General features: G+C 42.4%; 1 protein-coding gene across 3 annotated transcripts; it reads right to left on the bottom strand.

Annotated features, from left to right (window-relative positions):
• Positions 1-285: 285 nt before the first annotated feature.
• Positions 286-22,946, bottom strand: CUNH4orf54 (chromosome unknown C4orf54 homolog). 3 transcript variants are annotated; one of them, XM_037732388.1, is made up of 4 exons: positions 22,523-22,946; positions 21,045-21,184; positions 14,258-19,725; positions 286-5,188 (listed from the first exon to the last, which is right to left on the bottom strand). In XM_037732388.1, exon 3 carries the CDS (start codon positions 19,692-19,694, stop codon positions 14,295-14,297), a length of 5,400 nt encoding a protein of 1,799 aa, XP_037588316.1. In that variant the 5' UTR covers positions 19,695-19,725; positions 21,045-21,184; positions 22,523-22,946; the 3' UTR covers positions 286-5,188; positions 14,258-14,294. The 3 variants fall into 3 exon arrangements, with proteins under 3 accessions (XP_037588316.1, XP_017366856.1, XP_017366855.1); XM_017511367.2 differs by lacking the exon at positions 21,045-21,184; XM_017511366.2 differs by lacking the exons at positions 21,045-21,184; positions 22,523-22,946 and adding an exon at positions 20,566-20,841.
• Between the last annotated feature and the right edge of the window lie 739 nt (positions 22,947-23,685).

Raw genomic sequence — 23,685 nt, 5'->3', positions numbered from 1 at the left:
ACTCCTTAGGTTGGCCAAAATACTCTGAGTACAGGAAATAAAATACTCTGGGTACAGGCAGAAATCAATACCAGACTTCTGACCTCCAGAGCTATAGGATCATAAATTTATATTGTCTTAAGCCACTAAACTTGTGGTCATTTGTTGCCACAGCACTCAAAAATGAGTAGTATCTGGATGTGAAATACTAATAGAGTATTTTAATTAAATGAAGGATTTAAGCTAGAGAAAATAAAACTATCCATAGCTTGCTGTATGAGTTAAAATAAAGACAAACAAAGCATGTTTTCTTTGAAATTACTTTTACTTGGGAAAAAAAAATAAAACATTTTTTTCGAAAACAGTCAAAATAAGAGACCATTACACGAGACTGCACAATCATTTACAAATGCTGGCAATTAAAGGTAGGTTGACTAGTCTCACAGAATCCTTGTCTAAATAGTTTATTCCATATGCAATCCACTGAAAATGTGATTCTCAGCGCTGTTGAGATTCAAAGTCCTCTTGACTGGATTCAAAGTCTCCTTGGCCAAGCTCATTGCATTCTACAATTGAATCACATCAGACTTCAGGTAGAACCTTTTCCACCAAGATTCCTATATTGAGAGCAGTTTAAAATTTCATATTCTTCCCATTTACCATCAGCTTCTTTCATAGTCAGGGGTACAACATTATCCAATGTCCTTCCCCATTAATTACACAATTTACTCTCCTCTGTTCCAACGTAACTTCTACATCGTTCACATTCTTTTCAACCACTGCTGTCTTTACTATACAAAAGTATGATTTATGTGTAAATACAGAAACACACATCTTCAAAATGGGTAAAAAAAGAAAGGATCACCTGCTATGGATACAGGTACGGTAGGTTATTCAGGGAGCCCTGGGAAGGACTTTTTGCTATTAACAGTAGCTGTAAAAAGCAATTATGAAACTTAAAAAAAGAAAAAGAAATCAAATTAGATGTGTGTGTTTTATTCTGCACCATTATGAATTAAATAGGAATAAATCTAACAACGTGCTCTAGTTGCAACACGAAACACTGAATGTTAACAGCTTACAAACGCTGCTCTGAACATTCCGTTCTCCTCTGAGACACAGGACATACAAAGGAGTTCAATTTTCAGACTCTTCCACCGGGCCTAGTACTCACACGTGCCACAAAAGGACATGTTTCTTTCCCGAGAGGACCAGAGTCCACAGTTCTGATTAGATTCAAGCTTAAGGCACCAATTAGCAATTGCTACATGCTTTATTAATGATTTTATGCACCTGTGAGGTCTACTTAGGACCCAGAAGTTAGTTAAGAATATATAAGCAGTGTATTGATAATATATATCTTATTTCTATATATATCCTTAAAATTATGTGAAAGCCTAACATATTTTGTGAATTTGATTTTTATAAGCAGTTTTCTCAAACAAACTTACACAAAAAATTCCCCCCTCAACAGTACTGGTAAAATACAGGGCACCTTTTTCTTTCAAGTATTTGGGTGAAATAGCATACCCTGAGAATTTGGGGTGCAAACCTACACCTTGTAAACTGTAGAATGAAACTCCTCAAGCACCACATAAGAAAATGCATACCATGATAGTTTTTAAACACAAAGACTATTATTGAAAGTTGTTTTCCCATGCACATATACATACTTATCATGAGATTATAGTCAATCCACTTAGGAATCAAGTGTCCTGTCCTGCAGTCCAAAGTATTATTACAGGTAACATGAGCATTCAATATGTAGCAAACACAGACTTTGATTTCCATGAAGTATGAAAACAATTAAAATGTATCTTTTTAAGAGGCGAGGATGATAATGTCAAATTTGAAAGTAAGAAAAGGGAATTTATATCACCAGATAGTTCCAGTGATATAAGGATGTATTAGAAATGCGTGTCAATAGTTGAGATGTGTTACAAAGGTGTAAAGTGTAACTTGTTTTAGCTTATTTACTCCATGATAAACGGACATGTAGAGAGCCTATCTGCTATGTCATTACCTGCATATCTGGGCCTTCCCTTAATCCTGAGGGCAATTTCAGTGAGTACTTTAAAAAAATATACATTCTGGTGAATTAAATTTTTATATGGTTATAAATGTGTTTAGTTTTCCAGAAACAATTGAAATGGGGCATATTTCAAATATTTTATCAAGAAGTACAACGTGGTTCTTCTGGAAAACTGCGTCACACATATAACCCTAAGAGGATATTATGAAAGCCAGACTCTGCAATTCTGATTAGATTCAAGCTCAAGGCACTATTTAGGAAATGTTTTACTAATGGTTTTATAGCAATAAAACATAAAAGGGAAGTTCAGTAGCTAAAGGGACATTATTAGGGTAACAGTTTTTTGGGTCAGAAGGCTTAATAGACTCTTGTTTGATTCCACTTAGTTGTAAAAGGAAGGGCATATCACTTCATTCAAATATTCATGCAGCCTCAAGAAATGACAAAACAGTGAAAATGAAGATTGAGATTTACCTCATGCCCATGAAAATATTTTTCCCTATCGCTTGAGGTAGTGAATGGCCTAGCAGCTTTGTATGATTTGGTGAAATAGAGAACTATAAAATTATCAATAGATAACATATTAATAGAACATTATTTAAAAGCTGCATTTTTTAACCACTTGGGCATCACTGTGTCCTCGGCAACTTCTTAAAAGGTGGAGTCTCTTGTATAGAACAAACAAATGAAAACCTTTTTCTTTCTTTCCTTAGTTTGCGTCCTAATTTACCTCAATGTGAGAACTTAAAACTCAAATCTGCTGGTGATAGACACTGATACATAGCTTATGCGTCCCAAACCCTCAACTCTGCCACATTTTCTAGGGAAAGAGTTGTCTCTCTTTTTGAAGAGTTGGCGAGCATGGCCACTGGGTTTTCCTGAAAATCACATGTGGCTTTAAACCATTCTTAACAATTTTGGTACGATCCACCCAAATCCTATACAGGTCTCACCAGGTATATTCAAATACTGAAGGTTTCTTGGTGCTGCTTTCAATAAAATAAGTGTAAGATTTCTGAAAGGGATTCTACTTTCTTGGGTCAATATTACATTACCTCATCCTCAGCCAATCTCTCCTGAAAACGAGGAAGCTTTGATGCTGTAAGATTTGTTCCCCAGTGGAGAAAAGTGAGTTCTAGGGGGAACTGATTGATGTCCCTAGGTAAGAAGACCTCTATGATAAAGAAATATCTTTTTCTTGAATTTGGCACAAGGGCATCTTTTTTATACACAGAGGCTATGTTTCATATGTTTCATATTTCATGTCTCATAAAGTCTATAGTTTCATTTCATAGCTCATCAGCACAACAAGCAATTGAATTGTGAGCTATTTCTGCCTCAAATCTTTCCCTATACCCAAGAGCACTTTTTTCAGAGTAAGATCCCTTAAAGGAAGTCCCTGGAAGTGAAATTAAGTTTTTTTCAAGAGTCTAAGAAGGAAAGCATAACTACAAAGTGACAAGATTATATAAATCGTACAAAACTCAGCCTTGTAGTTTTTTACTCACACTTTTCTGATTAGATTCAAGCTCAAGGCACTATTTAGGAAATGTTTTACTAGTGGTTTTATGGTAATAAAACATAAAAGGGAAGTTCAGTAGCTAAAGAGACATTATTAGGATAATAGTTTTATGGGTCAGGTTTCATAGACTCTTGATTGATTCCACTTGAGTTGTAAAAGACAGAGTATATCACTTCATTCAAATATTCGTGCAACCTCCAGAAATGACAAAAGAATAAAAATGAAGAGTGAGATTTACCTCATGCCTGTGAGGTGAATAAGTGCTAATAATTAATGATTTTATGCGACTCATGACAAATGAAGAAATTTTAAGCAGAAACCAAATATTGCCGATGATTAAAATAACAATAGGGCATTTAAGAAATTACCAGAATACTTTATCTTTAAACAAATTGGTAAATAAATGGAGATTCTTAAAAGAAAAAAAAAAAAGCCTGGGAAAAACCTTCAAAGTATTCCTTTAAAAAATAAAACATTAGAAACATAAGAAATGTTTTAATGTAACATTTGCCAAGTATATATCGACACACTTATTATGACAAGCTAAATATCTGTTCAATCAAGTCTTCAAGACTCACTGTGAACACTCACTCAGACAGCCTTCAGAATTGGGTTACAACTGAGACAGTACTAAATGTCGATAAAAGATTCCATGATTTGGATTCTTGACATCTCTTCAAATCTGCGTCATGGGGAACAAGTGCTATAACTCTAGGTTACTGCTATGGGACAGTGAGGCTAGGGTTGGAGTGAATCAGAGCCACTGAATTAGTGCCATATTCTTCTCTAGTATCCCAAACGGATCACTCTTCAGACTCCGAACAATCCATGAGAGACAGGAGTATGCAACTATGGAGGGAATTACTGAAGAAAAGAAAAATGCTATACACCCACAAAAATAATTCGATTCTTAAAGGAAAATAGATATTTTATATCTTTCTGAAACTAGGTACTTAATTTTAAATGCAATCATTGGCTCTCCAGTATTTCAAGCCATTCTATTTTAAGGCAACAAATAGTGTCATGACATTGTACAAATGGGAAAAATAAAGCACAAACATTAAAACCACCATTTTTCACAATCACATTTGAAATCATGCCAAACCCAATAAAAGAACACATAGAGCATAACCAAGAGAATGAATAGGCTTGGCTGGTATATGATTCAAAGAGCAGACCATCATATTGAAAACTTAAATATGTATTACAACTCAGCCAGCTAGTCTTGATATTCCAAGAATCTGTAAAGAGATTCGTAATTCAAATTACTGATTTGCTGGCTTGGTTTACAACAGAGCCAATCCCATTCTGTTGCATGTTTTGACTGATTGATGGGAACAAAGGAATTGTTTGCCTAGTCATAAGTGCAGTGGGGAAGGAGGTGAATAGAAAGCTTATATCCTGTGTTGAAGTATAAAAAGAAATAATCGTAAAGGGAAAAAAATGCAATCATTCAATCAACTTAACAAAATTAAAATAAAAACTGCCTTAAGAGAGTTGTTCAGGAAGACATAGAAACTTACACACTTGGCTTATAAGAAGCAAAAATTAAGAATAACACATGTCGAAGAAGTTTTTCAGATGAATTAACTCTTAGTGCTATCACAACGCAAATTCTGGATTAAAGAAGAATAGTCCATCTTTTTGTCTTGCTCCTATAAAATAAAAAAATAGTCAAGGAAAAGATTGCTAGTTCTAAAAGCAAATTTCACTTTTATGAAGCAAGAAAATTTTTAAATACATTTTATTTAAGTATTTGGCTAATTTCAATGTTAATAATGAAGTTAACATTTTTAAATGTGCTTGGCAAATGTGCTTATGAACTTACTAAACATTATACCAACTTTGACAAATTGCCCCAAATGGAACTTGAATCAAATCTAATCAACTCTTCAAAACTGATTTTAAAGCTAAATGTTCAATTTCATTGAAATCATTCATAGCAAAGATAACATAATATAATAGATATGTTTCTAATATTAGCATGCAGAAATATTTAAGCTAAATGGAAACATCTGAAGTTTAGTTATCAATCTAATTAAATGAGTAAACTCTATACTGAGAATTCTTGTAAAGCAAATGACTAGTACCTAAATTATGTGGAAATTCACATAGTATGCTTTGTTCAAAATGAGGTGTACTGGTTAGAATCTAATTTAGTTAAATCCACTCTAGAACAGTATTGGTATGTTCAAAAGCTTACTGAAAGTTAGCCATTTTGTCTACCTCCATGTAAGTTCTAGTATATCTACTAGAACTTTGCCTGAGTAAAGTTCTTAGGCAAAGTTGGTATTTTTAACATTTGGGAGTTGATATTTGAACACAATATTATGAAGACAGAAATAAAGTGGCCTACAGGTAATATTTGTTAGGGATTAAGAAGACTCATATGAAAAATAACCTCCAAGAGATATCAAATAACAGCTAGCTAGGCAATCGTATGTACTCAGAGTAGCAAGGCAAGGGACATTTTAATTCTATCATCTAGAAACAAACCTGTTTAAATATGTGTTTAAAAAAGAAGTCTATAAGAATAATTATGTTTTTAAGCTCATATGTATATACTTCATGTTTATTTTATTCTCTTGTATTTTATATTGAGGAATAACCTTCAAGATAAAAGTGACTGTTGTACATTTGGAGACCTCTCTTTTGATAAATGTAAGTTTTTCTACCTTAGGACATAAAAAGCAGCAATAGGAAAAGGAAATTTAATTACAAGAGGGAGAAAAGAAAATATGAGACTCAGAAGAATAATTATAACGTGGATTCTGGGATTTGACAACAACTCTGGCTGAGTCCTATCACAAGGCAAGATTTGCAGAGACTTCTTGGACAGTGAGAAGACATTTAAGGGAGACAGAGAGAAAAGAAAAAAAGTCAAGATAGAGTTTGCATTGTAGGATGGTAATGGTCTGAGAAAGGAAGGAGAAATCTGGTTATACAATCTACTAGGATCATATTTAGGGGTTGATAGTACAGATAGTGCCTTTTTGGATAGTCACAGAATATCGCTTCTGCTTACATTAATTTCAGAAGAATTTTGTTTGAAATTGAAAAGTAATAAACTTGCTCCCCATTCCTTTTAAAGAAAAAGTAATAAAAATTGCCAATATAGCTAACCTGTTAGAGGCCTCACAAACATTTACTGCAGCAGAATGGATCATGAAGAAGCCAGTAAAGATGAAGGGATGACTATGCTGTATCACCAGGGAGTTTAGCTGGATGACTTCCCATGGTTTTAGGACCAGAACACATGACAGATTTGAACAGGGATGCTGGGTCAGATTTTCCCTTTCTCCACGCCAGCCTGTGCCCAGACAGAGAGGAAAATCACCACACACAGCTGGCAAGCTATGCCTAGAGTTGTATAATATTCTGGAAGGTCTTGGGGGATACTAGAGTACCCTGACACACAGCCAACTGGCCTGCCCTGACAGATCAGCCAGCTAGCTCAAAGAGGACTGCAGAACTGTGGATGCTGCCTCCAGTTTGGGGAAACACAGAGCAGTCCTGGGCACAGGTCTACGATACTTACCTTGGGAATCTGCACTGATAAGGGCTGATTTTCTGCTCTGGTGAGGGTCCCTGAGAAGATAAGGGAATTCTGAGGCATTTATGAGGATCTAGTCTCAAGGGAGCTTGGACACTTATTACGTTGCCATGTGCTATATGCTATGTCTCCTGTCATGGCTTTATAATTCAGTCTTCACTACTCTCCTGAAATATATCCCCATTTTACAGGTGAGGAAAATGAGATTCAGTGACAGCAAGTCACTTGCCTAGACTACACTGTGACTAGTAAATAAGACTAGTCACTGACACTAGTAAGTAATAGTATTAGAATCTGAGTTGGGGTTGCCTGACTTCAAGGCATACATGCTTCTGCTTTAGGAAAAGCCACACAGCTCCCCTTCAACTAAAATGCTTTAACCCACTAGTAACCAAGAAGATTTCACTCCTACCTTTATAGCCCACATTCTACTGTTTTACATAAACAAAAATTATCCCACCACTGGGAGCTACAGCTTTTAGGAGTCCTTAAACTGGCTCAGGTTTCTTGTTGCATACAGTGTTCTAAGGATAGCTAGTTGTTTAATCAAATGAAAAACACATAGAATTTTGGTATATGCTGAACACTGACAGAGTCAGGGTCAGTTTCTTACCTTATTCCCTTCCCCTGCCTTTTCCCGTAAACCACAAAACACACACACACGCCCCCTCCACAGCAGTAAAATGGCCAGAAGATTCTATTTCCTCTGAATGAAACAGAAGTTTGGAAAATTAGCAGCAAGGCAGCTAGTCAAATTCCAACTGTGTTCTCTTTCCCCATCCACAAGGACTTTAATGTTTCATATAATTAATCCTTTAGCGGACTGATGTGGCCTAGAGGAAAAATGCAATGGCTGAAAAATTTTGGGGAAGTTAGGTAGTAAGAAAGTCATGGCACAAAGAACAAATAAGGGAAGAGGGACAATTTACAACAAAGAACTGGGACCAGAGCACAGAGAATAAGACAAGTAGATAAACATGGGAATGCTCTATAAGAGCAGGGCCATGGAGCTCGAAGTGCCTGGACTTCAATAGCTGTTGATCTGGGACAAGTTAATGTTTCATTTGTCAAACAGAGATTAAAGATAGTACCTACTCATGTTAAGAATTAAACGGCATGATGTTAAGTCTTGGTATATACTAAGTGACTAATACACATTAGTTATTACTTTTCACTTTTTATTAATTTTAGATAAGTTAAAAAAGAAAATATAAAGGCAATAGAATTTAGATAAGTTAAAAAAAGAAAATATAAAGGCAATAGAAGAAAGATAAGTTGAAAAAGAAAATAAAAAGTCAATAGAAGAAAGATACAAAATAGTAAGCTAGAGGAAAGCCATAATGCAATTAGAGGGAAAAGGAGAAAAGAAAAGGCAAAAACAAAAAAAAAGACATTAAGAAGATAAAACAGCAGCTATATATAATAATTGGGATAGGATGTCACTATCAAGTTTGTGGGAAAAATAGAAATGAATTTATCAATTCATGAAGGTAATTATGGAATGAAGTGAAAATAAAATGTCTAGCTTATAGCCTGCAGATTAGCTACCTGGCCTGCGTGCGCTTGGGGCAGCAAAGTTCCTGTCCCTTGGATGATGTGCCTGGGCTGGCTGCAAGTACAGTGCTTTAAGAACATTCAGGGGAGGGAGCCGGAGGACCCACCGAGTCCTACCCTTTAAGCTGTCTAATCTAAGATAAAAACAAACTACAAAAGAAGTTAGGAGAAGGGAAGAAGCAAGATGGTATGGCATTGAACTAAATCAAGTTGAAGTGAAGGGAAAATGAGAAACCCCAATAAGGAATAAGGTGCAAAAAAAAAAAAAAAAAAAAAAAAAAGAAAAAAAAAAAAAAAAAAAAAAAAAAAGCAAAAGATGGAAAATAAATTATCAAGCAAATGGCAAGGGAAAAAAGAGAGACTATTGGGACAGACACGAGGAAGTAAGTTGATCAAAGAAAAGTGGCCTTACGGAGAAAAGGAAAAGTAGAAATGGACAGAAAGAAGAAAACACCTGTGCACCACTGCACTCCAGCCTGGGCAATGTAGCAACCCCACCTCAGAATGGGAAAAAAAATTTTGCAATCTACCCATCAGACAAACGGCTAATATCCAGAATCTATGGAGAACTCACACAAATTTACAAGAAAAAAAAACATCAAAAGTGGGCAAAGGATATGAACAGGCACTTTTCAAAAGAAGACATTTATGCAGCCAACAAACATATGAAAAAAAGCTCATCATCACTGGTCATTAGAGAAATGCAAATCAAAACCACATTGAGATACTACCTCATGCCAGTTAGAATGGCGATCATTAAAAAATCAGGAGACAACAGATGCTGGAGAGGATGTGGAGAAATAAGAATGATTTTACACTGTTGGTGGGAGTGTAAATTAATTCAACCATTGTGGAAGACAGTGTGGTGATTCCTCAAGGATCTAGAAACAGAAATACCATTTGATCCAGCAATCCCATTATTGGATATATACTCAAAAGATTATAAATCTATCATATGACACATGCACATGTCATATTTATTGCAGCACTGTTCACAAGAGCAAAGACTTGGAACCAACCCAAATGCCCATCAATGATAGACTGAATAAAGAGAATATGCCACATATACACCATGGAATACTATGCAGCCATAAAACAGGTAAGTTCATGTCCTTTGCAGGGACATGGATGAAACTGGAAATCCTCATTCTCAGCAAACTGACACAAGAACAGAAAACCAAACACCACATGTTCTCACTCATAAGTGGGTGTTCAACAATGTGAACACATGGGCACAGGGAGGGGAGCAACACACACTGTGGCCTGGGGGGTGGGAGGCTAGGGGAAGAATAGCAGGGGGTGGGGGGATTGGGGGGGACAACATTAGGAGAAATACCTAATGTAGATGACGGAGTGATGTATGCAGCAAACCACCACCATGGCACGTGTATACCTATGTAAAAAACCTGGGCGATCTGCACATGTACACAGAACTTAAAAGTATAATTAAAAAAAAAAAAAAGAAGGAAAGAAAAAGAAAAAGGCTCTGGAATGGAATATTTAGGTTTCAAGTCCCAGTTCTATGACTAAGGAAAAGTCACTTATCCTCTCTGAGTGCTAATTTCCTCTTGCAATTTTAATACAAAGAGACTGGCTTTGATGATCTAAGGACCATTCTAGGGCCCTCTTAAAATACTCTAATAAAACAGCTCTCCCTGAATCTAGCCCTTACTCTTCCTACTTCAGTTGCTGATGCATGGGGCCCTAATCAAGGGGTAGAAGTAACTCTGAGGAAGTAAATAGAAAAGAAAGACCAACAATGCAGGAGCAACATAAAACACAGGGAGAAATAAAGACACAAAGTCATAAAAAAAAGGGACATTCAAATGAAACAAAATAATTGCAATTCTCTTAGGCTGATATCCACTATATTAACAGGCATTGTGCCAATGAAAATTTTCTTTTGATAATATCAGATATTTATTTTATCTTTATGCCCTTGTAAATGATATTTAGTATCATCTCAATTAAAATCTTTAAACAAAAATATAGCATCTAATATATATTTTTATCTAACATCTGGATATGTCAGGAAGGAAAAAATATAGCCATCTGCCTCCAATAACAGAACACTAGAAAAAAAAATCATTCAAAAGTAGTCAAAGATCCTGTGGAGGTGGACCATTAAAAACCAAAATAGACAGACAAAAACATCTAACAACAGAGTAAAAGAAAGTGGTGAAGTTTTGCAACTGGTGTTCCTATCACACTGGTGTGTTGCAGTTGGGTTACTGCTGCAGTCATCTGGGCAGTTGGGTCCCAGGTGGTAAACAGCCCTGTCCAGTAATCACAATGTGAGACGGGAGTACTAAATAATAAGAAAATGAATAATATTATTATCTTTTTAGATTGGCTGTGGCAGTGGCAAAGTCTGAGAAGCACTGGAATACTGACCACAGGATGAAGAGAAGTGAGAAAAACCCACCTCTCTCTCTCTATATATATATTTTTAATAAAGGAACATTTATAGCAGAATAATCAGAAAGAGATAACAGCAGCTGTTTATGTTCAAATATACAAGGGGAGGAAAAAAAGTGAAGTTCCCTGTTGCAATGTGGTGCTAAAAATAGATGATGAAATATTATTTGAACTGGAAGGAATCTTAAAGGTTATGACAGTTCTTGAACACTTGTTTTGCAGTTTTGTGTGTACAAGTCTGTTTCCTGCTGGAGTATAGGCCCCTCACTTGTGTTACTTGTTTATGGACCCACCATGGAGTACACAGTGGCTGACAGAATGTAGGCATGTAATCCATGCTTGTTGAATTAGTGCATTTTGTTGAAACATTCATTTTACAAATGTCCAGAGAGGCAAATGGAAACACAGATGGTTAATGGCCAAATGCCACCAGAGAGCAGATCCCGGGTGTCCTTGCTGCCAGTTCAGAGCTCATTACACCTCCTTTATAGTCCTTTTTTTGCTCCATGCATCACACCAAGAAACACAGAGTGTTCTGCAGGGAGCATGGTGTGGCCCAGGGGTTAAGAGCTGGTTCCACAGGTCCTGGTTCTGTCACATTCTGGGACCTCAGCAAAACCATTTTTTTCTGAGTCCCAGTTTTCTTCTCTTGTGGTCAGATAAAATCGTTTACACAAATTCTCATTTGAAAGGGGAGCATAAGCCTACCCTACCTCAAAACAAATATCTGCAGTAAGTGTGGTTTTTAAAGGAAATTTTGACCTGAAATCACACTTCAAAATTTCTCACACTGACCATCTATATCAGCATGTTGAAGATCTGAACAGTGCTTACATTTTTTTTTCTCAAAGAAAAGAATTACACACTTAAAAATATCCATCTGGCTTTTCTTTGGAGAGTGGTACTGAATGTTCAAAAAGGTGAGTTTTGAAGGATTTTTAATTCATTATTTCAATTTGGCTAAGTCAACTTTTGCCTGCATACAAAAAGCTAATCTTTAGTTTCCAACCAGATTTGACCTTTCCGTCATCTTTAGGGCTTTATTTACTAAAATAAAGGTTGTGCTTTCAAAAAGGGAAAAAATTTTAAATATCATTATTCAACTCCAAAATGCTAAAAACTCGAATACATATCTGTGTTTACTGGAAACAATCCGAAGTCTAATCTCTCTAGACTCAACAGACAGGAGAAAGGCCAAAGGCAGCTGCTTAAGAGGACACTGTGCAAGTGTGTGCCCCATCCTCCCTCCTCTCCTCCCCGTCCTCCCTTCCCCTTGCTTCTGCACCTACACAGCTTGCACAAAGGCCTCATAGCATTAGCTGGTCCAAAATAGCCCTAGGTAAACACAGCACCTGTCTAAGCGATTAAAACACTTTTGCCTATTGGCTACTCTTTTCCTTCTGCGAAACTAATTCTCTAATTCTGAGTCTCCTACCCATGCATACTGATTTTTTTTAAAATTTTTACACTAAACAAAAGGTGGCTTATTTGTCTTTAATTTTCTCCCTCCTCTCTTTGTCTACACAGTGCCTGTTGTAGACTCTCCGAGGAGAAGAATTTAAATAATGTATGTCTAGATTGCAGCTAAAATGAGGCTTGCGCTCTCAACTGAATTCTTAGAGAAAGATTTAAGGGTTTTTTGAACAGTGCCTAATGTTGTCTTACAGGCCAGTAACTGTAATAATATTCAATAACGATCCCTTAATTTGAACAAAATTTATAGCTTGCAATACATTGTTATATCATCTGATACTCAGATGCATGTTTAGGGTTAGATATTATTGTCCCCACTGGAGATGACACATAAATGCTAGAGAGTTTGTCACGCCCAAGATCACACAGCTGGTGAGAAGCTGTGTGACTCCAAAAATCCAATGAACCTAATTCCTGATTGAAGCCTCTTTTACTGCACAAAGCAACAATGTTCCTCTGTTCCTTTTCCATTATAACAGAGAAAAGAGAAATAACTTATTTTTATTATAGAAGCATAAATAGGATTTCTCTTCTTTCTATCTCTTTTTTTGGTTCAAAATATGATCTTACCAAACACTGAAAGTCCTAAGAAGCATTTATAATAGTAACCTTTCCCAATCTGAAGAGAACAGGAGTATAGGGGCAAGTTTGTCCCTACAGTTCTGACACCTTTACGCTCCTATCTGAAGGTGTCTTTGCCCTGTCATGTGTTTGACCTGAAGTGTCCTGGTTTGAACAAGTAAAGCTCACTCTTCCTATCAAGTTCCACGTACTGTATTTCCAGGGATTCCTGTTTGGGCATTTGGATTAACCTAGATGTCAGGAATCTATTTACTCTGATTTCATTTACCTAGGGGTAGGTGTGGAAGTTGATTCTTTTCTGAAGAAAGAATGCAGACATGAAAATAACAGTCCTGTGGATTAGCAGCAAAGTGTAATGTGTTCAGTCTGAACAGGACTGGATTAACACAGCAACTCCATTCAAGCAAGGAGTAACTGCAGCTCCAGAATCTGCCCCATGCTCCATAGAGATCAAAGTGTGTGTCAAAGTGTGTGTCAAAGTGTGTGTGTGTCTGTGTAAGATATATTAAAGACCTTGAAATCATCCTAAGAATGTGTTCTGATCATCTGAAAACTGAAAAATGAGAGCTTAAAAAATATAGCCCCTTTATATAAGCTATTTCAAAAGGAAGATACAAGAGGGGAAAGAAGCTTTTCTGCAGATTTTAGAAAATGGTCCTAACAAGAAAACATCTGTCTTTGCTTCTTCATACTTCTGGGGAGCAAACAGATTGAAGGGGTTTCCAATGATCTCCTAGGATGTTCAGTTCGTCCTGTCCCTGGGGCTGTCATGAACAAAGAGTGAGCCTAACTCCACAAAATCCAAGCTGAGTTTTTGTTTCTTTGCCCTGCCATCATTTACCACAGGCTGAAGAGACAGACTCAAGGTTCACTTCCCTTCTACTGTCAGGTGGGAAAAAACACTCAGGCAATCTGAAAAGGTCAAAGGGCAAAGGTTGACCTTAGGGACTTAAATCTGGGGAGAGGGGGAATCCTGGCAAGAAAATTATCCCCTTCATAAATTGGATGCAGGCTTGTTCTATTCTGCCAAAACATCCATTTCTAGAGACAGCATCCTTTGTTGTAAATCTCTCACTTCAAATACAAAGAAAAAAATATTGTTCTTACTCTCTTAAACCTTATAATGGAAGTGAAATTCACTTACCAGCAGTTGTTTCATTCCGCTTCCTGGTGGCTGCTCATCATCTGTGTTCTACCACAAAGCTCATGGTGGTGCCATCAAAGGAAGGGGGAGCAATGATCCGTGGCCCCAGGGGCTGCGAAGTAATGCTGATGACAGGCTTGCCATGCAGCTGGGCAAAGCCCTTGGCCCCTACAAGCTGGGATGTGGCTGCTGGGGCTGAGGAGGATGAGGAGACTGGAGACTGACCAGAAGCCATGAAATATGGAGCCTCAGTGAACGTTGCAGCTGCCTCTTTGCTGGAAGACTCTGTCGCCATTGGGGAGAGCTCACTGCCTCCTGGAGTGCGAGCAATTGGTGTGGGCTGCAGGGCATTGGGGGGCAGCACGGTGGGCAGAAACCCAGGATAAATCATGTAGGTGGGTCCATAAGCCCCAGGACTCAGGGCCAAGGGAGACACAGGGATGGACATGGGAGCCACAGCCTGCTGCTGGGAGGTCATGGGCACATCCACATACTGCCCTGTCTCAGGGTCAAACAGTCTCCGGGTCATGGGCTGTACTGGTGTATCCACCAGATAATACTGGCCAGTTGTCACATCCAGGAGCATCTTACGCTGGGTCTGCTGAGGCTGTGGCTGCTGGAAGGGGTCTGTGGGGACTGGAGCTGGGCCTGCAGGTGCTGGGGCAGGCATGCTGGGTGGGGAGAAGCAGAGGACCTGGGGCTGGGCCCCCTGTAGGGTGAAGGGCAGCGGCGGTTGGTGGTAGATGGTGGTGGGGGGATGCTCAGGGCTCTGTGGCCCTGGGGGGCCAGCTACTGTCTCCCGGGGGTTGTCAGGTTTAGTACGCCAAGCTGGTCGACTGGTTCCACTAACCTGAGAGCCTTTGGAGCTACTGGGGACCTGACTGCGGGCACTCAGTGGGGGTAAACTGCAGAGAGTGGCAGCTGAGGAGTTGAGAGGTCCCTCCCTGGAAGCCCCAGGCCTGCCAGGAAGTTCCCCTGCAGCAGAGCTTCCTTTAAGAGGGATGGTCAGGTAATTCTCACAGTCACTGTTGCTCTTCTCCAAATTGCTGCCACTTTTCCTGTTGGTCACCTCATCAGGAGGTGCCCGGGTGGCCGGAGAGATCTTGAGGGACCGGAGTCCCTGCGATTTGATGCCCTTAGCTGCTGAAGGACTCTCTGGAGAAGGTCCTTGTGGGAACTTCCCAGCGACACCCCCAGTTTTCTGGATGCTGCTGGCACTCACTGTGAACACGTTCCGGTTGCTGGGGAGTGGTGGGAGGGGTTGCAGGGTTTGGGTTCTCTCCACATCCTTGTGGACTGGGGGAATGTAGAGAGATCGGGGTCTTTCCCTGGCCAGGTTCTCAAAGGCTGCTGCCCTTGCAGACACACTCTCAGCGCTGGGGTTGGAGTTCCTCCGCTGCAGACGTTCTATGGGTGCCCCTCGCAGGACCACAGCAGCTTTGTTTCCTGTGCCCCGCCCTTCTACCTCACCCAGCCGTTTGGACAACCTGTCCTGGTCTCCCTCAGCACCCACTACCCCTTCCCTCTCCTCACTGGCAATGAGTGACAGCACGTGGCTGTCCATCATCATAGGCAAGGGGTCGCTTTTGCGCTTCCACTCGTTTCTGTTGAAGCTGTACAACTCTTCCATGGACCTCACCGCTGCAGTCAGCTTCTCCAGGGCATTCCGGGCTGGCTTTGTGGCTTTCCCTTCCTCCTTGACCTCCTCCTCCTTGAGTTTCTCTGGGGTCTTCTGGGTGGAAGCTTTGGAGACAATCTTGAGCACAGGCAGGTATGAGCCCTGCTCGGGCTTATTGGGGGCAATGGTAGCCACAGGCAGCCTGCCAGATGCCCTGTGAACCAAGACTGTCCCTTCTGGGGAGGAGGAATTCAAGACTCTGCTGCCGCCCCCTTTGCCCATGCTCTCCCTGGGCTCTCGGTCCATGCTGTCTTCCCTCTGGTTCACTACAGCCTGGCATGTAATCACCATGGGGGACAGGGATCCGGATCCGCCGGCTGCTGCAGACAGCTGCCTGGGTTTGGGTCCAGTCAGTCCCTGCTCTGGGGTAACACTGCCCTTGTCACTGCTATCCCCTGATCCTTTGATTAGTTTCCTGACATCTCTCACCTGGTGGAGGGGGCCTTGAGTCTTGGACTTGTCTCTGATGTCTCTCACCTGGAAATGGGGCACTTTTTCTAGGTTGTCCCCGCGGAAGAGTTTCTGCTGTGCCCTGCTGTTGTCCTCGACGGTCTTGAACAGGTTAGAGGCGCTGCCACCGGCCAGCTTGGGCGTGAGCAACTTGGCAATGTTGAAGTCTGAGCTCGGCTGCTGCACACTCCCCAGCCGGATCTTGATTTCAGGAGCCTTGGGTCTGATCACTGCTGTGGAGGTGGCCTGGGCGGCAGGGTACTTGGTGGCCTGCTTCCCCGGCTGCTTGTCCTTGGGTGTCTGCTGGATGTTGGGGACGAAGAGGCGAGACATGATGGTGTTCTTGCTGGCGGAGATCTCCCCGAGATCAGCCCGCCAGTCGCCTCCTTTGGGCAGCTTCAGCTTCCGGATGGGGGCTTGCTCCTCCCGCTTCTCGGCCTCTTTCTCCTTCCATGACCGGAACGCACTGTTCTGACTGCGGAGGAAGATGCCCTTGACGGTCTCTGAGGCACTCTTTTTAATTTCACACACTTCTGTGTGTCCATCGGTGACGTTCTGGCCGGGGCCTGCGCTGCGCTCCCGAGGGGTACTGGCTTTGAAGATGGGGGATTTGGTGCCGGCCACGGATCCCTCTCCGCCTGCATCGGACACGCTGGCCACGGTGTACTCGGAGCCGGCCTCAGAGTGTCGAGAGCTCTGCCTCTGCAGGCCCCTCTCTCGCTGCCTCTCACTCCCGGGGGCGCCCTCCGTCTCCTTGGAGGTGCCTGCGAAGTGGTGGGATGTATCTGTGACTTCTCCCCTCTCCATTTTGAACTCGTGTTCCCGCTGCATCTTCTTGGAAATGACATTTTTGAGCAGACTGGAGGCGAACTTGGACTTCTGGGGGCCGTCGGCGCGGGAGGCGGGCTTGCTGCCCTCGGAGGTCTCGGAGCCGTCGTCCGTGTATGCAGAGCCGGGGCCCTTGCCCGGGCCTTTGGTGGCCCTGCCGGGCCCAGGGGCCGAGCTGGCTTTGCTGTCACTGCGTAAATTCAGGGGTTCCAAAAGGGTGACGACGCGGGAGCCCATCTGGACCTGCTTCTGGAAACACAGGGGCGTCTCCACGTGTTTGATTTCCCCCTCGACTTTGCTGACCACGAACTCCAAGGCCTTGGTCTGAGACTTCTTGGACTGGATGTAGAGCTGGTCGGCAGTGGCCCGGGCCCCACTGCCCTTCCTCAGACCTGCAGCCACAGAGGCCGCGCTGCTCCTGAGGAGGCTCTGCTCCACCCTGGCCCCAACACCCCCACATTTTAAGTCCAGGAAGGTCGACCAGCGCCCAAAGCCCACCTCGGAGAGCGTGGTGGAGGACTCCCGCGAGCTGATGTTCAGAGCCTCAAAGTAGGGGTAAGCCAGGCTCCGGAAGGCCCGGGAGGTCAGGTTACGCACCTCTTTGTCCGCATCGTCCAATTCGCTCACGGCACTGGAGGCTCCGCTGGAGTAGTCCACCAGCTCCTTTGCCCGGATGGCCCCGCACCTGGTTTGCAGGCGAGCAGGGACAGCAATGAATTTCTTTGCATGGTCCTGAGCCACGGCTGCAGCCGGGTTTTGCTTCAGCAAACTTGAATTGTGTTCAGCAGCTGTGGAGACGCGGAGGCTCATGTCGCCTTCATGCTTGGCAGCATAAATAATGTTTTGCTTTGCATGCACGTTGCTAGGCTCATTTATAGCCCGGGAAGCCGGTTTGATTGATAGGAGGATCTGGCTTGCTGCACTCCCACAGCTGCTTGCGGCGGCTGCTGCCCCTGAAGCTACCTCCGGGGTCTCGGGCACGGACTCACTCTGGGTGGCAGTGCCAGGCCCAGTGGGTGGGGGAGTGGGGCCACTGTCAGAGGGGCCGCTGCCCACTTCCGTGCTGCTGGTGTCGCGACCACTGCGGCCTGCATTGGGGCGGGCCAGGTCGCTGCTGGTGGGGCTGGGCGTCCGGGTGGTGTTGGTGCTAGGAGTGGTGCTGAGGTAGCAGCTGTTGTCGTCGTCCTCTTCGGTCGGACTGGTGATGTCCCCCGGGGTCTCGTCGCTGCCACCAAAGGAAGCATAGTCCACAAACGAGTAGATCACGTTGTTGTCCTCGAAATCCCAGCGGGAGGCCAGTCCCACGTCGAAATCCATGTCCTGTTCCACCTCACTCAGCTGGATCTCATGGGTGGTGATGTAGTGAGCGTCTTCGACTTTAGGGGGGTCCCTGCTGCCCTGAGACTTGGCAATAATGTCCCTGCACTCTGTTCCATCTCCTGCCCCTCCTCCCCCTCCTCTTCCTTCTCCTTTTCCTCCTCCTTCCCCTCCTCCTGATTTTTTCCCCCCTTCTCCTCCCAAGAGCTGGCAAACTTCGCTCTCACCACTCTCACTCTCAAAGCCTAAGGATGAAGAGGAGGTGGCCAGAGCCCCCGTGGATGTGGTGGAGTCCTCCATTTTGGAAAGGCCATCCTCTTTTGCTTTGTTCACCGGAGAGGAAGACGAGGAAGATGAGAAGTTGCCACCCTCTTCAGAGGCAGAATGCTGGGATCTGGAGAGTTCAGAGGAGGCAGGATTTTTCTGGGGCCTTGGAGCCTTGCACTTTTGACCGCTGGGTTCATCTTGGGCTTTCTCCTTTGGGCTCCTATAGGCCCTCTGACCCCCAGGGCAGTGCCCCAGGGTAAGTTTCATGGTCCGGGGACTCTCCCTCTGGACTTCAGCTGAAGCGCACATCTCCACATATTTCGCTTCTCGATGGGAGGACGCTGAAGGCTTGGGAAGTGGCCACAGCTGCTGCTTGAGCTCCTGGCTGTCTTGAGCACTGCTCACCCCGACCCCCACCTCTGCCTGTCTTGCTTTGGAATTCGGCTTAGGAGGGGCAGTTTCCATTATGAGCCCTTGCCCACGTTTCAGCCACAGGAAGAGGCAATGGTGAGCGCTGGGGAAGTCTTCGGTCCCTCTCTGGCTCCGGAGGGGCTGCAGAGTTACCCGAAGCAGGGTCCCACGTGTCTGGACTGGCCCCAAGGCTGTAGGCACTGCTGCTACTGCTGCTACCACCTCCCAGTTCTTCAGCCCCTGTGGCGGGGCCGCAGCAAGCCTGAAGGAGGCGGGAATGCTCCTGGATGGGGTGGTGGAGGTGGTCTGTGGCTGGGGGGCTGCTGCTCTGGCCGAGACTGTGGCCAGTGTTCTGTAGCTGAGCTGTCCTGTCCAGTTGTTTGCCTGGCACCGTCGGCCACAGCGAGGAGTCTGAATGCCATCAGCCACGGAAGAAGCAGCATCTGTAGGTTGACCCCGGGACTCCCAGAAATGAAAGGAAAGCATGTGCTGTTTCTTGTGAAGCGTTGTCCCTTTCCTGGATGGGGCGAGAGAGGGTCACGTCATTCCAGAAATATTTTTAGTGTCCATTCCCTAGTCATATCGAAACTACACTTGAGGGCAGAAAGAAGAGGCTCTAACGAGATGAAAAGAGAAGGTTGGGGGTGGAGGTGGCATGTGGGTTCTAATTCAAATCAGCCAAATGTTCTATGTAATCTATTATAGCGATGTCTAGCAAGTATGAAATTATTCTTTCCTCACAGCCATCTTTCACTCTCAAGTTTTTGATTAGCTGGCTCCCCCCACTTGTTCTTAAATAAAATTCAAATTTTTCACGCATTTCAAATGAATTAAGGACACTCTGGAAATATTTCAAAAGTCTCCCTGGTACATATGGTAGCTTTATATTTGCCTCAAAATCTATGCATTTCTTTTTCTTTGGAGAGCCAAATCAGATGAGTTTTGGTAGTAAAACTTTTCGTAGGAATAGAATATTCCATCCCTCTTTCCCCAAAGGTACACACTATGAAACATGACCTGTTTGTTTCAAAATAGAAGAATCTCTCCTAGAATTCTTACTGTGGTGACTCAAAGTATAAAAGGGCAATTTTCAAATACCTAAACTTAACACTTTAAATACATTTTTAATTATAGTCAGTATAAAGGGCATGAGGAGCCCAAATTGACACTACTTCAAATCCCTACAGTACCTTAATCAGTCTCAAAAAAGTTCCCTAAACTTGTAGAACCATGGCAAGACAATAAACCTCCAATTAAATATAGCCCAAGCTGCAGCCTCATGATTCGGTTACACTGGCTGAATTCCAGGCCTGCAGGGCTCCGAGTCAAAAAGCAAAAGAATAACGAATACACTTACCCTTCAAGAGTACAGTGTGGCTTGGAGGGAGGTTCAGAGAGGAAATGTGACCCACTGGCATGCCCCATGGAAACGAAGCCAAAATCCCAGTTCACTGGCTCTGAAGCACATCCATTTCAGACAATTTGGTAGTTGTGCAAGTAAATTTGCCAGTCAACTTGAGATGGGGGTCTGTGCTGGCCATCCTCAAAGCTGACTCCTTGGGTACTATTGGTGGAGAACCATGATGCTTGATTTTGGTGAGATCTGACCCTTGTCACCTGCTAGGCCCAATTTCACCACTATACATAGTCTATGTGTCACTTATGCCGATTGAATAAAGCACTATTTTAAACATCCACATTTGCGGGAACAAAAATAACATCATCTACCATTCCCTTCCAACATGAATGCCACCTCCACACAGAAAAATGTTCTTTCCTCTGAATAGGCATGTGGGTAGGTATGGAGTGGGAGCCCCTAACAACTGAAGCATCTACCTTTTCCGACTTGGGCTGTGGGCAGCACAGGACTGCCACCCTCCCCACAACTCCCTTCTGCCCACACCACTGCCATTAAAAAGATGACTTCAGGCAAGACTCAAAATACCAAGAATCACGAAGTAGCCATAAAGCCAGAGCTGTAGGTGAGGAGAGTAAAAGACGAAAGGAAAAGGAAAGAAAGGAAGAGAATGAAAGAACAAAGAGAGAAAAAACCTGCTGAATGTGCAATCAACGTTTTGATTATAGAGAACCATGTTTAATATCACAAAATCTTAGAATTTTTTAATTTTTTATTTTTTTGAGATGAAGCCTCGCTCTGCCACTCAGGCTGGAGTGCAGTGGCACGATCTCGGCTCACTGTAACTTCCGCCTCCTGGGTTCAAGCGATTCTTGTGCCTCAGCCTCCTGAGTAGCTGGGACTATGCCTGGCTAATGTTTGTATTTTTAGTAAAGATGGGGGTTCACCATTTTGGCCAGACTGGTTTCAAACTCCTGACCTCAGGTGATCCACCCGCCTCAGCTTCCTAAACTGCTGGGATTACAGGCCTGAGCCACAGTGTCCAGCCCTTAGATTCTTAATGACAGTAATTAACAATATTCACAGCTAAGACTTACATAGCATTTACTATGTGCCAAGAACTACTGAAACATTTTTAATGTGTGTGTATTAATTTATTTGATCCTCGTAACAACTTGATGAATTAGGTGTAATCATTGTTCTAATTTTATAGATGGAAAAGCTGAGGCAGAATGATGTTAAGAAATTATGTGGCAGACTTCAAACCCAAGCAGTCCGGCTTCAGAGCTTGGACTTCATGCTACACAGTGTTGCTGACTTCCATGCTCAAACTCTGCAGGGCACCCAGATTCACAGTTAGAAGGAAGCCACGTATCTATCCACTAGGCAATTTCATGTCATCTGCATGACCACAAATATACCACATAACTTGCTTGTTTATTCTGGTTTTTCATATAACAAAACTGTGTACACATTATGTACCCAGGGATTAAGGATCATAAGTCTACAAATAAAATGAAACAAAATATAGTTGGCTACTTTAGGCAAACTGAGTATTTTCAATGTCCCAATTTAATTGTGCTTTGAGGCTGATGGTGCCTTGGACGATAAACCCTGAACACAGCCATGAGCATTGTGGGGCATACATACTCCATAGCGGAATAGAAGGCAGAGTTTCTGCCCATCAAGGCAATTATAGTCTAAGGAGGAATTTTTCCAGCACTTTTCATATGGCCCTGTCTGTCATGACAACAGATTTCAGCAGAGTTTCTCTCTGCAGTTGGCACACTACAAAATTGGAAGGTCATGTGCCCTAAGTGTAGGTTAAAAGATAACTGCTTAATACCCGAAGTTCTGAAAATCCACCTCCAGCATCTTGCTTCCTCCACAGAGCACAGCCCTAGTTAAAACTCCCCAAGAGGCAAAGAGAGAGCATCGTTCTGACAGTAGTACTTACCTCCACAGTATCTGTGTGGCTCCTTTACTGCTTTCTGTCTAAATGAATGCCAGTGTAGGAAAAAATTTGAAGGGAAATCTTTTTCAAATGAAGTCAATATCCAGTCGGGTTTAATTCAAACCACATATTCTCTTTAAAAATCAAACGAGCTGAAAATTTGGAATAGAACAGACTCTATTAAAAGAAAAAACAACTGATAAATAGAAAAACAATGAAGGCTAAAATGAAACAATTAAGAACCCCAAACTGCTTGCCCTCTGGCATTTTCAGAGTTCTGGTGCAGTATATGTTCCCATGAAAATGAATGCTGTCAGTTTTGTTGAAATAACTTGCAGTCATTAAGTAGCCATAGAGCCTTTTATTTCTTAATATGACTACAGTCATTTTTTTTTACAGATGAACTCAGTGATTGCCTGCCTCATCTCAACTCTTGAGCAATTAACAGTGACTAATGTCACCAGCATTACACCATATTAAGCAGGCACACTTGCGAGCCCAGGCTAGGTACACTTAGCTGATAACTTTATATGGGCATTCAAAGAGTAACAAAGGAAATGACTCAGTATCATTATTTTTATCTATGCAGAGAAAGTTTCTTAGCATTCCCTGAAAGTGTTGGAGATGATAGTATGTAAAAGAATGAAGGCCAGACTATCCACCAGTTGGTAAAAGGACATGGCTATATTTAGGGTTTCTTGACAGTAGTATAATATGATAAATAAATATGTCATTCAAAAGGAAGAACGGTTTATCAAAGGTAGACCACTAGGCCAGAAATGAAGAGTCAAACTGAGACTCAAATGTGGAATCAGACAAAGGACTTACCAAGCACAGACATTCTCAGGAGTTTCTGGGGTGTGACAGGTGAAACGTATTCTCTGAATACCTTAAATTTTGTGTAAGGCTTTCAGTAGACACTTGCGCAGCTATTCACACACTGATGTGAAGGAGTCTTTTACGTTGGACACAGCTTAATACTCAGAGGGTGACCAGTTTTTTCTCTTCCTGACCCTGGTAGGCACTCATAAGAATTACATCTAGGGGAAAGGCACCATATTATCTTTTTTCCTGAGGTGACAAAGAGTGTTCGTTATTTGGCTATCAGGGTAAATGCTGTATATATTTTTGCTTATTTGTCCCCTCGATCATACCATAAAAAAAAC

This window comes from Cebus imitator, unplaced genomic scaffold, assembly GCF_001604975.1.
Source record: "Cebus imitator isolate Cc_AM_T3 unplaced genomic scaffold, Cebus_imitator-1.0 Scaffold447, whole genome shotgun sequence".
Taxonomy (NCBI): Eukaryota; Metazoa; Chordata; class Mammalia; order Primates; family Cebidae; genus Cebus; species Cebus imitator.
Note: the sequence above shows the minus strand (reverse complement) of the source record. Positions and strands in the feature narration are given on the sequence as shown.

Coding starts and splice junctions, on each gene's coding strand:
- CUNH4orf54 (XM_017511366.2), bottom strand. CDS start 20,633: ATGGGGCATGCCAGTGGGTCACATTTCCTCTCTGAACCTCCCTCCAAG. Junction 19,726..20,565: donor CCACACTGTACTCTTGAAGG/GTAAGTGTATTC, acceptor CGCCCCATCCAG/GAAAGGGACAACGCTTCACA.